Source organism: Triplophysa dalaica, chromosome 11 (genome assembly GCF_015846415.1).
Source record: "Triplophysa dalaica isolate WHDGS20190420 chromosome 11, ASM1584641v1, whole genome shotgun sequence".
In the NCBI taxonomy this organism is placed as follows: Eukaryota; Metazoa; Chordata; class Actinopteri; order Cypriniformes; family Nemacheilidae; genus Triplophysa; species Triplophysa dalaica.
The window spans coordinates 14,004,303-14,023,102 of NC_079552.1; the positions used below are offsets into that span (position 1 = coordinate 14,004,303).

At 39.2% G+C, this 18,800-nt stretch overlaps 1 protein-coding gene across 1 annotated transcript; it reads left to right on the plus strand.

The window, feature by feature from the left end:
- The first annotated feature begins 263 nt into the window (after positions 1-263).
- trim8a (tripartite motif containing 8a) lies at positions 264-17,884 on the plus strand. Its single transcript, XM_056760094.1, has 6 exons — positions 264-2,524; positions 13,645-13,740; positions 15,219-15,452; positions 15,700-15,731; positions 15,833-15,948; positions 16,180-17,884. Exons 1-6 carry the CDS (start codon positions 1,931-1,933, stop codon positions 16,806-16,808), a joined length of 1,701 nt encoding a protein of 566 aa, XP_056616072.1. The 5' UTR covers positions 264-1,930; the 3' UTR covers positions 16,809-17,884.
- Positions 17,885-18,800: the final 916 nt, after the last annotated feature.

An 18,800-nucleotide genomic window follows, 5' to 3' on the forward strand; every position in this document is an offset into this window, starting at 1 on the left:
GCTTGTTTTGACTTACTGATACAAATACATCATGTTTCCTTAGAGACAGTTTAAGATGCCCATATGAATTTCCTTCTGCGATACAGATATTTTAAAGAACAGTTGATGCCAAACATTACACCCCCTTGACTATATGGATGGACTCAAACCCATTAAGACATTCTCGAAATATCTTCTTTTGTGTGCCAAGTTGTCAGGTTTTGTCAACTGTCCCTCTAAAACAATGGCACGTTTAATTTACAAATGTTTTCTTTGCAGCTTGGTAAAGGAATTTATTCAGTGGAGAGATGCACTCAGGTCTGTACAACAACACGTTATTAGACAGGGAGTGACGGAACGCAAGAGTTTGTTCCCTTTAAAGAAGCCCCGCCCCGGTCATTAACTCCTCCCAGTTTATGCATCGAATCTGAGGGGATCACGTGATCAGGGAAGGGGGGAGTATGTGAACTGTATCCTGAGTTGCAGTCTTGCGCCTGCATTCCTCCCATCTAGGATTCGCGTGAAAGAGGAACAAAATCATAAATAATAACACGCAAATTGGAATACGGCGCCGGAACATCTGTTTTTCAATAAGGACTAACAATACATAGGACGTGATATTCACGGATTTTCGCTGAATTGTTTGAATCTTTTTTTGATTTTGCGCGTGCCATCTAACGTTATATACAGGACGTACAAATGAGAAGAAAAGTAAATAGATGCGTCGTTTTTAATTCGCGATTAACAGGAAAACAAGATGGCTGATGAGCGATAACAAGGGCCAAACGATATCGTCTCCTTTAAGAGCGAGAAAGGTATCTGGCGTTAATACATGAATATTTTAGGCGAGTTAGCTTGATCAAGAGTAAAATACGTGACATCAGGTACTAAATATGAAAACGATCGGACTGTGGTAATAAGTGCGGCCAAGTAAACATCGGGCGAAACATGGAGAGGGTTTTGGATAATTCCTTAATGTTTAACCAACACAGATAGCGAGAGAATAGCTGTAAGATAACATCTCGGGTCTTTGTTTTTTATGCTACAACAAATGTTGACATACGTAATGTTCGCGTAAATTGTACGTTCGTTCAAAGTCGCGGCGTAATCTGTTTCTACGTTTACCGGGAGCCTTTCGTACAGTTCAAAGGCAACGACATCCCATCGATACAAGAGCGACACAGAGGCTCAGGTCTACTTTCCGTGCGTAGCGTTCAAAAACGCTGTTATAATTCCAGCAGGGCAAATATTGTGCCCTGGGCACGAATCAAATACGTGGTCGACTGCTTTAGTAAATGACTGGAGTGCTTGCGAAAGGACGTCTTCGTTGAACTTCGTGGCGTCACCCTTTTCCTGTTTTAAACTTGGAAGATGACGACACGACACGCATTTTGATTATGATTCAACTCATCTCATCCTGATGGTGAATAATGGCATGCTTGTTTTTATTACCAGCACATTTGCTATGCAGTAGTCTAGTTGAATGATCTTTTAGCGAATGGTCAGGCATCTGTCACGGTGTCATCATTATGTTCTTGTTTTATCATATTACGACCATTTTAAATCCAAGTAAATTGCATTAAAACTTTACACGTACGCTCTCGCTATAAATCGACAGGATGAAGTTTGTTTTAAAGTAGTTCCTATTTGCTTAACTATTTTCAGCAGAACGTTGAACCTAACGTTACGCAGAAGTGCAATAAATAACACGCAATCGTATTTCAACGCAAGATTCCCTTTTCTCGCTCGGCTGCGGTATTACGTTACTCCGCCAGAAACAGAGACGCTCGCTTGGCATGTTTGGATCTGATCAACAGCTGTTTCTCAGGACTGTCTGTGCTTGCGTAGTTTTTATCAACTGATTTAACAACTGGATACATGAATGGGATCGCGAGAATGACAGGACGCTGCTAGAACTCGGTATTTGCCTTTTCACGCGCCGCGCAGCCGGATGTCAGATCAAATGGCCGAGATGGCGGAGAACTGGAGGAACTGCTTCGAGGAGGAACTCATTTGCCCCATATGTCTGCATGTGTTCGTGGAGCCGGTGCAGCTGCCCTGCAAACACAACTTCTGCCGGGGCTGCATCAGTGAGGCCTGGGCAAAGGACACGGCCAACGTGCGCTGTCCGGAGTGCAACCACGCGTACAACCAGAAGCCGAATCTGGAGAAAAACATCAAACTGAACAACATCGTGGAAAAGTTTAACGCGCTGAACGTCGAGAAAGCTCCGGCGGTGTTGCAATGCATTCTGTGCAGGAGAGGACCTCCTATTCCAGCGCAGAAAGTGTGTCTTCGTTGCAACGCGCCGTGTTGCCAGTCTCATATTCAGACACATCTCCAACAACCCTGTCCGGCTCCTGGCCATTTACTAGTGGGGGCTGAAGAGGTCAGGGCCTGGAGCTGTCCACACCATGACGAATACAGACTCTATCATTGCGATGTGGAACAGGTGGCTGTCTGCCAATATTGCTGCTTCTCCAGATGTGCACCTAACCACGGCCACGCAGTTTGCGACGTAGAAGTACGACGCAATGATATCAGGGTGAGTCTTTTAGTCGAATCACACTTGAATCTAACTCTGTCAATCTCAAGACAACAGGAGTGTAATGAGAGTAACCTAATTTGGGAGACGAGAACTTGTTTTTTAAGCTCTCGCATTCTATTGTAACCTACCAATTACTTTGCAGAACCAGGTATATGCTGGAATTTTTCATGGCAAGTCTGCTTCCTCAGTAGGAGCATGCAGATCAAACTTGATTTTCTGCTGTAGTTTCCCCCCACTGCTTTTCACCCGCAGACATCTTCACACACAAACACAAAACGTGTGATGCAGAGATTTCAGAACTGATACAGTCTGTTCGGGAGCCATTATGAATTCTGACCTTTAGTACCTGCAGATATGAGAGAACAAGATCATATTCTGAGCAGGTACAACACAAAAATGATAGAAGTTCTTTAAATTTGGTAATTCTGTTGTTTGGTATTAGCTTGAAGTTAAAATGTAAGATTAACAGACATACCAGATATTTTACTGACTGATATGGGTTTTTCTGTCAACGTGTATTTGGACCATAGTCTCGGAAGCAAGGAGGATTGCTTTGATTAATGCCTGTTCGGTTTATTTAGCTAATTTCCTACACACAAAGTTGCTGCGGTCTGAAATAAATAAATAAGGACAATGGAGAAAAAATCTAGGCCATAGCCACTTACCCGTGGTCTGGTTATACACCTGCTTTTTTGCTAGCACAGCACATTATAGAGTTTGTGTTGCACATATTACATCTGATCTAAATACAATTGCATACAAATAATAATTGTAACTTTGAACTATTAACAGTGACTGATACATTTTATTAAGCAGAATGCTTTTCAATAGCAATACATGAAAATAACAGACGTATACCAGATAACCAGTTGTGGTTTTCATTACAGTAAACACCTCAATCTGAATAGAAAGTTCTAGCATTGAGGATGGGAGGGAACTTCTTTATCTGTCGACTTCCTTTTAATAGTTGAATGCTGGGTTGGATTTGTGTCATTGTTGCTAGACTAATCTGTCATATTTAAGTTTAGTGCAGTCCAGACCAAATGTACCACCAGGTAGAGAGACAATCAATACTTTTTACAGTGCCACATAGCAGAATTTTTTGCTTGATTTATAGTTAACGGTAGTCTCGCATTCATACTGAAGGTCGTGAACTTATCGCCGATTTCTTTGGCCACGGCCTGCCCAAGAGGCGATATGACTGACAGTTAAAGCAAGCAATCATGTTTGTTTTTGTGCTGCGTCATGCTTAGAGGCGTGGAAATGTCCCCGCAGTAACCGACCGGTTTAAATTCACGAACATGTCAACCTCACATACTATTAAGCGTAAAATGTTTCCAGGCGAACCGTTAGAGAACGTGAAACGGACGTCTCCTGGAAATCGTTTGAAATTCAACCAATCAGGTGACGACTTCAAACGTGCTGAAGTGTTTCCTGAAAAGTGTGCTTTATGCATCAGACGTTTGGCCAACGGTTGGAGTTTGAGACTAAGTTAACAGTGACAAGATTCCTTTTGAAAAACTGTCTTTAGTTTTATTTTAAAACAACAATGTGAATTCTCCTTTGTTGTCTTATATTAAGACATTCTTTAAAATGTACAGTGCTTTGCTCAATAACTTCAACAACAAAAGACTTCTGTGACTTCTTACAAAAAACTCACCAGTGGAATCAGTTCGTTGACTCATTCGAAAGGTGAAACATTTTCAGCATTTTGAAGGTTACAAGTAAGTCTATGAATAATAGTTTACGTGTGATTATGACCCCAAAGAGGATCTCTAGAGTCTACAGTGAACTTGGTTTGAAATATCTGTTTAACTCCACCTTAACTTGTTTTCTGCTTTCCAGTGACATTGTCAAATAGTAGACAGAAATATAGGTCGTTTGCAATCACGTGGTTTTATAGCGCGGCTGTAGGACAGCAAGTGATTTTCCTCCATAGGAATTCACTATCACAAACTCAAAGTACCTATGTTTCACGTCCAGAACAACAGCCATGTAAGCCGCAGTTTCTGTCAAACCTTACTTGTAATAAATTCTAGCCTTAGTTAAAAGATCGAGCCCTTATTAAAGGAAAAGTAAATTTCAAAATCAAAATTGTGTTCTTTTTTACACACCCACATGATGTTTAACATGTTTTTAGACCTCCCAGGGTCTTCGGAACACAAATAAAGATATTATCCTTTAAATTGATAATATAAGGTAAAAAATCTCATACCAAAACAACAACCACGGACAACCAAAATAAATACATTTGTTTATCACTGATATCAAACATAAAAATGTTAATAGAAAAGTTTTATGTTCTCAGTTTGTTGCTACATTGAGCCACGTTGTGTGGTTTCTTTATAATGTACTTTACTGAAGAACAAGCATGACGTGAGACTATACCTAACCCTTGAATAAGTGCTTGTTCTTTTAACAGTGGCTAGTGTTTATTAAAATTATGGATTGATAGAAATTAGTTTGTACGTGGTCATTGTTTCGGCACGTTAAGCGGTTTCATTATAACGCACTCATACGGGAGAAATGCTTAACGCAAGATTTATCACTTTATACGTTTAATCAGAACTCGATCTTTGCAGCTAGTGTTCATGACAAGGTTCTTGAGGAGTAAATTTGAGCTCATCTGGTCATTGTTTAGGTACATTAAAACTCGATAAGTGTTTATGAAAGTCATCGGCTCTGCAGATTCAGGTTTACCAGCCACTTTTATATCTGTTTCTCAGGTAATACTCGCTTTTTACCCCTCCGTGAACATCAACTTTTGCTATACAATTAAAACACCTTTCATGGTTTGGTCAATTGGAAAAGTCATAAATAACGCCAAACACAGGTATTTTGAGTTTGTTATAGTGAATTCCTTTGGAAAAAATCACTTGCTGCCCTCCAACGGCACTTTGCGCAGTGCCGTGACGCCATGTGCAATCTGAGTATTCATAAAAGAGCTTTTGAGAGTAGTGCTTTACAAAGAAAAGCTTGTTCTGTATGCTTAATAGATGTTTACATTGATTTGTCATACAATTTTTCAGTTTCGTTAAAATCAAGCTCTGTCTGATTAGCATTTTCTAACAAGAGTGATGTGTAAATAATCACAAAAAAATAATCCAATTAAACCTTTTTGCAAATTTTTTAAATTACAGAAGTAAGTTGTTACTACAATGACACTTTATTTACAGACTTGACCAATGTGCATTACTTCATGTAATTTAAAGAAGACGAAATAAAGGCTTCCATATATTATAATGAAAGGGCCTTGATGGTTTTAAACAGCTCGTTTTCACTTTATAAGAGAGAACATTTCTTCTCTTGATCCTCAAAGGTACTTATTAAAAGCTCCTCAGTTCTTTACTTCTACCTATCAATTAAACTGTGATGGATATGTTAATGGTGATATTAGCTGGGCCATTTTGCAGTGTAGGAGTGAAAATACACGCTGTTCCTTCAGCTGCCTCCTAAAGAATAATGAGCTGTTGTGAGGTGAGCTGCTGCTGGATTTGGCAGAGATAACTTCTGGATGCGTGGAGGAATGCTTTTTAGATGGCCAATGTGTCATGGCTCCTAAAGCAGCCAAGTGTCTGTTAAAGGGAGGGGGAGTGGATGCAGGGCCCACAGCTGCCGTTGAAAGACACACACATCTCTCTGTTCTTTCTTTCGCAAGTGCATACATTTAGAGAGTGTGACTCAAGTAGTCCCACAGTAAAACTGCCTGCCCATTTTCTGCTCTCTCGCCTCTTGTTCAGGAATAGGACGCTGGTTCCAGGCAGACACAGGAAGGGTGTGACCTCACTTCCTCCTCTCCTCTGTCCCCAATAATCCGCCTTCTGTTAGCAGGGATGACATCATGGGAGATCCTATGAAGGATTACCGTTCTATCTCTTCCCCTCTTTTTTTAAATCTTTTCCCCCTCTTTTGTGCTGCTACAGTAGGAAGAGGGTCTGGTTGGGAGTCAGGATGAGTGGTTCAAAGTGTTTGTGTGGTGGTTTAAATTGTTTGCTGTACACTTTGTGTGTGGCCATTTCATTTAAATGTATTTGTTGTTAAGAACACATAGAAAGATATTTGGACGAATGCTTGTAGACAAATCGTTTTTGGCCAAGATTGACTACCACCGTAGGTTTTGTTTTTTGCAGTTCTTTGTTCAGTTGAACACCAAAGAAGATATTTGGAAGAATTTAGGGGCAAACACATTTTTCCTACTGTGGTCGTCAATAGTGGCCAATAACTGCTTGGTAAAATATATATAAAAATATCTTTCACTGTTTTATTCAGAACAAATACATTTATACATATTTTGGAACAACTCAAGGGTGAGTCAATGGGGACAGACTTTTATTTTTTGGGTCAACTGTAAGGCTCAAACGGCGAGATGCTAACTGGAGCATGTTAGCTAAACAATTGTGGCAAAATGTCATATTACATTAGCCAACGCCTGCACTTACCCCAACCGTAAACTAGCACGAGTTACAATAATAAAAACAGTAATTAACTGATCGATACCCAGTGGTGGTAGCTGTATCCCTTCTAGTCTTTACCTGAATTATGCGATTGCCCGAAAATGTTTATTGTTTAAATGATGTTGGATGATGGAAAGCGTTCACATATTCTTTTTACAGAAGTTTAAGCCTACTAAATTTTTTTGTAAAATTAAAATTTCTCACCTCTTTATCTGAAAGTAGGATAGTTCACCCTAACATGAACATTTTGTCAGAATTTAATTTCCCATGTGTCATTCAAAACCTGCACATGACTACATTATCCATACAGTGGAAGTCAATGAAGGCCAATGTTGCTTGTTTTCCGACATTCTTCAAAATATCTTCTATTGTGTTTTGCAGTAGAAATAAAGTCATACAGGTTTGAAATGACATGAGCGTGAGTAAATGGTGACCGTATTTAGATTTTTGGGTGAACTATCCTTGTTAAGCTGTGAAGACTGAGCACATTAAGTGTCTTGACATGCCACACTTTGCTTTTTATGGTCATCAGCGACTTTTGCATGTTTACTACTCTTACCTCTCTACTTACTTCAAAATTGCATGGAATAGTGTAGAGATGGGCCAGACCATGTGTTTCTGCATGAATGAGCTTGTTACTCTTATGGTCCATACTGACTTGCACAATTCATAAAAGCGCTTTTAACCTCAACTGCATTTTCTTAAATATAGGACTCTAGCATTATGGTATTATGCATGAGTGCTGGGCTTTGCCGAAATCTGACCATTTTCTGCAGTTTAGTCATGCTTGCAATTGGACTGGATCGTTCTAAATATAATTGTCCTCGAGATTTTGCTGTATAGAGACTCAAATTGATTGTGGTGTCACTGAATAATTTGAGAGGCCATTCTTATCACACCACTGCACGCAGGCAAGTCCAGACAGCGGTAGATGACTCCTGCAGTCGGCCTTGAGAAATGTTCAGTATAACTGCATGACTTCAGATGTTTGGATTCAAAGTCATATTATTAATGAAAGCGGCATTTGTTCAAGCTTTTGATACCGTGGAGGATAACAAGAATTCTGTAATCATTTGAAACGTGTCAGAAAAATGTTCTGCTAAAGCAAACCCTGGGTGAAGTGTTGGAGAATGTCCAGTATGACGAAAAGAAGGAAGCAAAGAGAAGCAAGCCCACGCTGTCACGTGCAGCCTTATCATGTAAGCATGTTTCTGGGAACGTTCTTTGTGATAGCTATTCAGCTGGACAAAACCACTGCAGATGAAGGGATGACGAGATTTGTACAGTATCATGCTACATTGCTTTACATTGCTGTGTGCAGTGCTGTTTATAATGTTTAATGCTCCGGATAAGATAATCAGATGTCTTCAGTTCTTTCTTATGGCAGGTTCACACCAAACGCGCATTTAGCGATTTGCGTATTAATTGCATACAAAGTCAATGCAAAGACGGGTATAGACGTGAACGTGTATCAATCTTGGCTCGCATCACTCACATAAAACTAACTTTTCCTGCAAGGAACGCGATTGTTCGCTTTTGGTGTGAACGCTATAATAAGATAACTTTGCAAGTTTAACATATTGTGTAATCAAGCAGGGAGTATCTAAAATAAAGACACTGTACCTCTGAAGACAAAGTCCAGTTGGAACTGTACTGTTTTATTTAATGTGTTTTACTTGACATTAAGCATTGTCATGTGGTTGTTCTTCAGAGAAGTCAATTTGTCATTTGCAGTCAGAATATAAAGAATGGTGTTAAATTTGAAGCGTCAATATAATTGTTCGGATTTTGATAAGTCAAGTTTGCTTCAAAGCGTTTTACCTAGTGTCCGCTGTGGCTGCTTGAATTTGGTTATACTCTCCATGATTGCAAGAAGTAATTATTACAGGCCTTAACAATAACTTTAATTGGACACAGCACTTGTGCTACTGAGGTTTTAAGTTTTGTAGCACATGCCAAACAGTTGCAGTTCATCACATAAATAGGCAGGTAACTGACGAATTAAATGAATGTTACATGCAGATGGATAAATTAGGGCCATATCATTTTTTTGTTCATCTAAATTTGAAAGTTCTTTGTTTTTACTTTTTTTACTATACAGTAGTGGTACATTTTTCCACATACATTTTTCCACATCCCTTAGCTAATGCGGAAGTAAACACAAGTTCATCTTATTGAACATAATTTAATTTTCATCACCAATTATCATAGTAGAACAGCTTTCTCAAGCAGTTTGTGATGCATTTTGGAAACAGGAGATGAGCCCCTGGTCTAATGCGCCACCTGGCTTGAGAAACCCGTTCTCAAAGACTTACTTTTAGTCATTATTTGGGTAGCACACATATTCTGAATGCCTTCGGCAGAATTCAAATGAGCCATTTTAATCTAGATTAATCTAGATTAAAAAAAATAATCTATGCCCACCACTACTTAAAACGCATTAAAACATATTAACCGAATGACGGCATGACCCCCACACAGAACTAATTTTTGACATCGTCTCAATTTATCGTATCCGTTATGCCTCGCGGGTATACAGTTTGCGTAACTTCGTTTACAATCGTTGTGAGAAAATGTTGTTCTCTACTGTCTCTTGATTGGCAGCCTTTAGGTTTAAGGTGCATCTTTATTGGCAGACCCACCCTTTGGTTACATGAACACGTTACGTGTGAAAACACTTCAAATTTTTTTAGATCGCACACACTATTCGAAATTCTATATTCTAAAAAGACTAATAGAATATTCGAAATTCGTGACTCATCATCATCCCTAGTCGATATGGATATTTTTCTCAAACAAACGCATCGTTTCTCTTCAGAAGACATTTGTTTAGACCACGGAGTCATGTCGAGCAGTTCTTTGATCGATGGATGTCCTTTTTGGAGTTTCAGAGAATGAACACCGTTCCCTCCCATTCTACTGCTTGGAAGCAAAATGAGATGTGGTATTAAAACTCAGACTGGATTATTCTTCCAGAAGAAAACCATATTCAGTGAGGATGTCTTGAGGGTGAATAAAACATGGGTAAAAGTAGTGAAATATTCCGTTAAACTGTGCACCTCAGACATGCAGAACAGCCAGATGAAATATTTCAATTAAAGGATTCCGCGTCCGCATTTATTTATATAGATTTAATAAATTGTGCCATTGATTATTGTCACACACAATACAAATGCAGTTCACACAAACACGCAACTCTGTCTAATGCACTTATTCTTATTAATCTACATACATGGCTTACTGTACAGCCCTGGGTTTTATTTTTTGCAAGTTACTTGTCCCGTCAGGCAAGTAAAATTCTCTCTGACTTGACCATACTAAACATTTATATCTCCCGGACAAGCGACATGATCCCATTCATTTCAAGGGAAACATGGCGACTTCCCGCGACACAAGTTGTAGCAACTGTTGGCGACCGGATGGGCCGTGTTTAGAGACACGACAAAGTTGAGAGATGTTTAACTTTATGCAAATGAGGAGTGACTTTTGGGAGCAACAGCCAATAGGAGAGAAGATGGGAGCCAATGTGATTCTTCAGTGAGCGTCACCAGTAGTGAGAAAATTAAGAGACCATTTAAAATGCACTATTTGTAGGTTGCTAACAATATTTCAACCAAACGTCAAATTCAAATTTTTCTGAAACAGTTTAAAAAAAAACAAAGTCTGTGGTTGTATATCACGCCATTGAAATTACACACAACACGATTTAGTTTAACTGAGTGTTATAGACCTGCATTATGTATTATGAGTTTAAACGAGAGCTCTTCTGAACTATACTCGCATGCGGTTTAGTAAATCACGCACCATTCATTAAAAAATTATTCACATTTTTCATCTGTGATTATGAATGAATACTATGAGGAACATGTGAGGTTTGTTCCATTTAAAGCAAACTGTAAATCATCACTATGCTTGCAGCTCGCACATTTCTCACATAAGTGCAAGGATGGCTGACCTTTTGTTTTTGCTCTGAATGTATGAAGGTTGTTTTGAGTCACAGAGGCTCTTACTTACAACTGCAGAAATAAATCAACTCCATCCAGCATTTAGCTGTGAAATTCACACACGCCCCTCACGCTACCCCACAGAAACCAGATTGTTCAGGTCTCAGAGTTTGAAGTACTTCACCGTAAAAGTAACAAAAAAGCTGTAGGCAAGCCTAGCTATCATCAGACTGCATCTCTGCAATTAAATATCTTTTATTTATCATAGAGACATTTAGTTTGTCTGAAGAAGATTCTGTGGCTATTCAGACGCCACCTTCCGTGCCATGAATTAAACGAGATTGACAGATTGTTTCTGCACATCTGCGTGTTTTAAAATGGGAGCCAGTTGCACAGATGTATAGTACATGGATGTATTCATCTATATACCAACATGGTAAAATATATAGAAATACAAATGTTTTCTTTTGACTGCTGCTGTGCTTACATGGCACAAAAAGTTCCTGCTAGTGTCCTTTTAAAGGCTCTTGCCATTGTTAAACTGAAGATATACAGTTTCCTGTATTTCTGTAACTGTGAGTAATAACAAGTGACTAAGTCTGATACTGTTTTCATGGTGTGTCAAATGCCAACGTGTGAGATGAGAGCAGTCGCTTATGTTGGTAAGTTGAAAGGTCAGACTGATGTATTGTCTGAGTGCATTACTTGTAATTTATTAAAACATCTGAACGAAAATAATTGGATGTTCTACAAGATGTTCTCAAATGACAAAAAATAATTATTTACATAATATTCATTTATAATAAAAATGAATATAAAGTGGAAGAAAGAAGTGTCCATGACTGATGTTCTCATCCTCCGTAACATTTTTAAAGGAATGTTAACATTAAAAGATATTAACATTAGGCTTGGTTTAATTTGTAGTAACACATCTGCCTGTAGCTTTAAAATGGCTACCGGGTTAACAGATTACTATATATTTTTCTACTTAAAAGCTTAAAATTCTTTCGTGACTCTGTGTACACAATTTTTTTATTCTCATCACCGATTCAGGTAGTTTTCCGCATTTACAAAAATGGTACACATACAGTTTTCTATTAAAATATACTTTATTAATGTCTCATGATTTATAAAAACATGTTTAGGCATCATGGCTTACTTTTTATAAGCCAAATATGCTATGGGATTTAAATGATTGCGGTAATGAAGGTCATTCACAATTGGGCTAAACTGTCAGTCAATGTTCTTCAACTAATGCTTATGAACATGTCATACTTTGTTTTTATTGAAGCAAAATTGAAATTTGTTGATGCGAGTCTTTTACAGAAAATCATGTTTGACATCTTGAAACCAAGATTTCTTGAGAATAACCCAGGCATTACAAGTAAAGATCTAAGAGTGAAGCAATTTCTGACCGAACCATTAGAGACAAGACCATGACATCATTTCCTTTGCCTTACGGGAGTTAACAGTCACTGTTGAGTCAGCATCCCATGACTCCCATTTCTATTGTAACAACACCTACTCTGTTAGGAGAGTCTTCCTTTAGGATTGTGGGTATTATTTCACCAGGAATGACACAACCGACTAACATTACAGATATAAAAACGGCATTGAAATCATCCTGACGGGTGTCTTCTACGGAAGTATGGCCCTCCTACATCAACCTCATAGCTCATTGTTGTAACTAGAATCTATATCTCTTTAGACTGAACAAACGAGAGTTTTACTTCCCGACACTGTGGGTGTCACCAAGGTTTCCATGGCGATCTGTGAACGCTGACGGTGTTTGTTTGCAGAGGCCCGGTTGCTGGAGGCCCCAAGAATGTGTCTTCTTTCATGCGCCCTATAAAAGCAGCGACCCCGCAGCATTCCGTGCACATGCCCGTCGGCTGTCGCTGCGCCGGGATAATGTGACAATATGTCATTGACTCTGGAAGCCAATGGTACAAACAAAGCGAGAGATGTGAGCAAAATGAGCGACTGCAAGACTGCCTCTCCCTCGGTTCGCGTCAAATTTCCACACTTATTAATGCGCACACTTGGGCATGCACAATGCGCTTTATTGTTATCATGACAGCTGCGTTCTCCGTTGGCAATCAACCTATGGCGCACCGGGGCTTATAGACGGTTATGCGATTAAAGCTTAACTGGCTTGTTATTTAGCATCCTGTGTGTGGACGTGTGCGCTCGGTCGCAGTGATTTTTGTGGGCATGTGAAATAAAGGGGATTATAAAAGCTTGAGCACACTGTCAGGCTTTGATTTGGATGGGGGATGGGGGAGCTGTGGGGTTAGTGGCTTCCTCTGAACCCAATTTAAAACCTGTCCAGACACCTAATAGCAGGCAGAATCAGACGGCAAACGCGTCTGCGCTATAAGAGTGATTCTGATGAATTAGTCTCATTGCTCACATGTTTTGTTTTCCTCATTTGCAGTAATAAGGTTTTTGGAATCAGTTGTCATAGAGATGCAGAGGCAGCCAGCGGGGTGTTCGGGGTCATACTGTAGAGTAGATGGAGAATGGGTTGTTTTCGAAAGCCTGGGTTTGTACGTCTGCTCGTTTTTAGGCTTGACTTTTGCCTGTCATGGTTTCTCCAAAAATACTGCAGTTCTGGTTGTTCTTGATCCAAGAGACGGTCTGTGTAGTTGGGGTTGGCATTTCTTAGAGCTGTGGGGGAAAACAAGAGGTTTGATTCATCTGTTTTGCTTTTTTGCAGCATATGTTAATGAAGCAGCAGGATCGTATTGACGATCGAGTAAAAGACATTGAGGAGCAGCTGTATAAGTTGGAGTCTGACAAACTACTGGTTGAGGTATGAAAACATACATGCGTGTCAATTTCTCTCTGTCTGTGTGTCTATCTTACCCTCACCACCCTCTGCTGCAGCTAATAAATATGTAAGAGGCTTTTTTTGGTGTGACATTGGAAGTGTCTGTGCCAAAATACTCTTTCTTGCATTCAGTTGTTTATGGAAAATTTGTTGGAAACACAATTTATACTGCAAAACAATGTCAATGAGACGTCATTTTTTTATTCTTTTTTCTTAAATGTTTGCATCCTTATTAGTTCTGCAAAGTTTTCCTGGCGACCACATAAAAGCACATGTATTATTTATATAAAATTTAGATTGAAACTTATTTTAATTAGATTAGGCCCCTGTGAACAAAAAGATGCAGAATCATGTTACAAATTCATATACTACATACAATAAAATGAAATAAATTGAATAAAACATAAATATGATTTGATGATATGTTTTGGCAAAGGTCACAAATTGTTAAAGATGAACTATATGAGGAAGACTTATATCACACATTATATACATTTTTACCAAAGGAAAAAAAGGATTTTAATACACAATGACTCTTAAAAATACACAGCCGCAGAAAAATAAGAGACCATTTCAAAATAATGTTCGGGTTTTTTCAGAATTTACTATTTATAGTTATTTGTTTAAAATATGTTTTTATCATTCGTTGAATAACTAAAAATATTTCTCCCAAATTTTAAATAAAACTATTTTTTTATTTTCAGAAAATGAAAGCATTAGAAACAGGTCAAAATAACAGAAAAGATCCTGTGTATTTTTTCAGACCTCAAATACTGCAAAGAAAAAAAGTTCATATACACTTTTAAGCAATACAACAGTAATATTTGATCATGTATTTAGAAAAAATATTTTTCTTATGTGATTACCTTGATTTTTATCACAGTTTTCTGGGCATGCGGTCAGTCTTTGACATTTGCTGTTAAATGGCTTTATGTCCCTGCTGAGGTTTGATTTTGTTGAAGTTTAACAGACACTGGCTGAAATGATCACAATACATCTAGAAAGGCCGATTAAAAGAAAAATGGGAAAATCTCTTAATTTTTCTGTATACTTAATATAGGCAGTATATTTCAAGCATTTCAAGTAAATAATAATCCTAATAATAACAGAACATATCTCTATACAAAAGTCACATTTTGCACGATGTTTTCTAAACAAAAGTAGCTTAACACATTTTTTTTCAAGTAGTTTACTTGTGTACACGACATTGCCAGATGTCTCATGCTCACTTGATGAGTGTTACATCTATGACCAAAACCAAAATATAAAAGCTTTTCTAAAATACTGTGTGGTTCCAGATGGCCTTGTAAAAGTATCCCATGATTCTTAACTCTTACAAACAGAGCTTTTCAATGAAGCTTCAGCGTTCAACCCCACCATAAAAAGCATGTTGTTCCTTGGGGCCCTATAGTTTCTTTACAGCAGACCTGTGCATTTATGCTCATGTGTTTGTTGCGCAGGATAAGGTACGGCAGCTGAAGGAGGAGGTGCGTGCACAGTATCACAAAATGCACCAGCTCTTAGAAGACGACCTGGGTAGAACTCTGGAGGTGCTGGATAAAGCACACTCGAAATACTGCCAGGAGAACTCAACCCAAACCCTCCAGCTCAATGAACGCCGTCAAGAGGCCAAGAAACTGCTTAGCTCCGTCCAAGTCGTGTTCGACAAGGCGGAGAATATTAACATTATGAAGGTGAGTCTGTTTCTCCCATCAATATTTCCTTAAACTCGCACTCCCTCACTTTTTCTGTAAATCTACTGCGGTTGTCCTGTGTGAATGTGGCCGTACCTGTGAGAAATACTTCTCGTCGGTGTGCGGCTGCTATCAGCACATCAGCGCTTGCGGATTTGTCTGCGTTTACAGACAAAGAAACAGTCATGAAGGAGCTTGTAGACTGCAGGGAGATTAATATTCTGTTCTGTTTTGCATTGCATTGCAGAACACGAAACCAGTGAAAATACTAATGGATAGGTAAGTTGTTCATCAGACAAAGTGTTGTTTAGTGGAAATCTATACCAATCTATTGCTAAACCTTGTTTGTGGATATAATCTCTCAAATGCTATTTCTGCAGATCACAGTCGTGCTCGGGGAGTGTTTTGCCTCCTTACAAGGTGGGGCATCTTAATTCCAAAATATTCCTTTCTGAAGTCTCGAAGAAGGAGAAGAATTTGAGAAAATTACTGGAAGGTAAGTCTGAAATTGTGTAGTGTCGCTAACCATTTAATTCTGCATAGTCAGGTTAGCAAAATAAATAGTGCTGTCAGCTTCTAAAGGGGAGGAGAAAATGCTTTAATTGATGCGAAAATGTATCCGTCACTTGAGGCTGGTAAGATTCATTTTTGGCACTGGTAGATAAGAACCACCGACTTTCCTTTTAAACCATTTTCAATCTCTTTATCTGTGCCTCCTTGTTTCCAGCCCCATTTACCACCCCTTCCCACTTCCTCCAGTGCGTTTCTGTCCACCCCTCCACTGCAAATAACTCCTTGGGTGAGAAACGCAAACACTCCACGGCCTTTCCTGAAAGCAGCGCCGGCCTTCTGGAGTCCTCATCCGGCCCCATGAGCAAACAGCAGTTCCTGGGTCAAGGTTCCAGCTCTGCCGATGGGCCGCCCTCCCAGCCGCCCATGGTTCCCTGTAGCTCCACCCAGCACATCGTAGGCCTCAGCAGTAGCAGCGGAGCTCAGTCTGTCCATCATTCCAGCTCCGTTTTCACTCCGGCCGACTATCCTAATGCCAGCTCGTCCCAGCAGGCCATGCTGCCCCAATACGGCGGCCGCAAAATTCTCATGTGCACCATGGACAATTGCTACTGCTCTAGCGTACCTTCCATATCGAACCACCGAGCCCACCCTCCTTACCCGCGCTCTGGATCTTTCCCTTGGACACAGGAGTACTCGCACCCCCTGCCTTCCACGCCCTCGATGTCCCAGCCCCTCCAGGGCCTCTCCATGCACGACTGGATCGATGCCTCGCAAAGCCACAGGCATCCCGACTTCTATGGATTGTACGGGCAAACTTCCACTAAACCTTACGTCACCAGTTAACCTTCCACTGCTGTGCATCTCTGGTTAATCTTTGATAACACTTCATGCGCAGAACTGTTTTGCATGATTTTTTTTTTGTTTAAATCAGGCTCATGAACATCACAGTTAGGAGTTAAATGTTTTGGCACTTTTTTATCATGTAACGCAAGCCTCGAGGCGTTCGAAACACAGATCTCTTCCAGCTTAAGCATTTAAAATCCTGTCTGTCCCAGTGTAAAGAAAGATAAGGCTATCTTTCTATGAGAAATGTGCAGGCGGGACCCAACCAAGTTTTTTTTTTAATTCCAAACAGATTTGGGATAATTGCAGAGGCTGCTGACCCGAGCAGATAATGATCTCTTGTAAGAAAGGAGTGAGCTTCTTTCACCTCCCCACTTCCTGTCTTTAGGGTATCTGGAATCATTTATATGACGTGGTAATGTTCCTTTTCACATTGCTATTAAACATCTTATAGTTTATAATGGTAGATGGGGATTGTTGTTATAAAAAAGAAATTGCAAAAAGAGGGTGGGGGCACCACCGTGAGATTTTGGAACTGTGAGATTAGGGTTAGATGTGTTACATTCCTGTCAGGCCAGATTGATTTTTGTTTTGTTTACAACTATGTATTAATATATTTGATTAATTTACAGTAGGTTGAAGTCGATCAATACAGAAAATCAAAACGGGTTAAGAAAACAAAGTCTTTTGGAGGTGTCACACAGAGAGAGGTTCCACCAAGCATGAGCTCTTAAACAAAGAATGTCCATTTTATGCATCTGAAGCACTTCTGGATTCTGCTTCCTGTCGGATAACGTTACTTCCTGCATTCAAGCACACATTCAAAAAAAATGTAAGCATGTTCAAGATGATTGGTGTCCGCTAAACATGCTAAAAAACTTCCTGTCTGTGATTGTAGGCGTGCAGGAAACTCTTTCTGGGCACTCTGAACTCCGTAAAACTAAACCGAGTCAGGGTAGAGATTGGTTATTGGATTTTTTCACATGTTTTATATGAATAAACTGAATGGACTGCATACATTTGAAAATGAAGATCAGTGTGCTTTAACAGAGTATTAAATGCTGGTTTCAACAGAAGTGTTAACAATGTCATTTGTAAATATTTTTGCAATATTAAGGACGGCTCAAAATAATCTTACAATGCCTTGAAATAAACAGCAAAATGCATAGGTGGTTACAGAAGGCCTATATACAGTATGTTTGATCTGCAGGTCTGAGCGTTCCAGAGCACAGATGCTATCAGTAAAGCCCTTAAGCTTTAAAAAAGAATTTCAATGGTAAACTGGGGTTCCTCATCATATAGAAAAAAATACTGGTTTTCCCCAACAGTGTTGCTGCACAATGTTTCTTGTGCGAGAAGGTTTTATATAAGTCTAAGATCAGTTGCAGATCCAAAGAAACCCCACAAAGGGGACAAGTTTCAGTTAGTTATTTTGGGGATATTTCTGCTCTAATTCTTGTAATTTAAGGAATTTTTTCTATAAAAGGATATACCAGTTTTCACAAATATCCCCTTGTTCGAGCTCAAGCACTTAAACATGGATTGTAAGTTGATTATTTACATCAGGGTGAGGTAAGAGAATGAACAAGACAAAAACAAAGCTAAATTTAGCCCACGTACAGTGAGAAATTAAGAGTTAGCTTTCATGACAGTGTTAAATTTAAATGAATCTTGCTTTACATTTTAGATCATCTCATTTTGCATTACTGTCATTTTAAACAGGAAAATGTTTTAAATAAGCCAGCTAATACCCGACCATTCATAATACTGACGTTTGTGCAGCTGCATACCCTCCTCAACGTGTCGTTTCCTGGCAGGTGATGTCATTAAGGAGCTGGGTGTTTTTTTGTTCGGTTTTCTAAAAGGGATTCCCTGAAAAAAATGTTGGTTCAATTTAAAAAAAAACTAAGTAACTTGTCTGCCTAAAATCTTTGAATTAATTCAAATTGTTAAAATTTTAGTTCACAAAATAATGAGTTTGCATGAGATTAA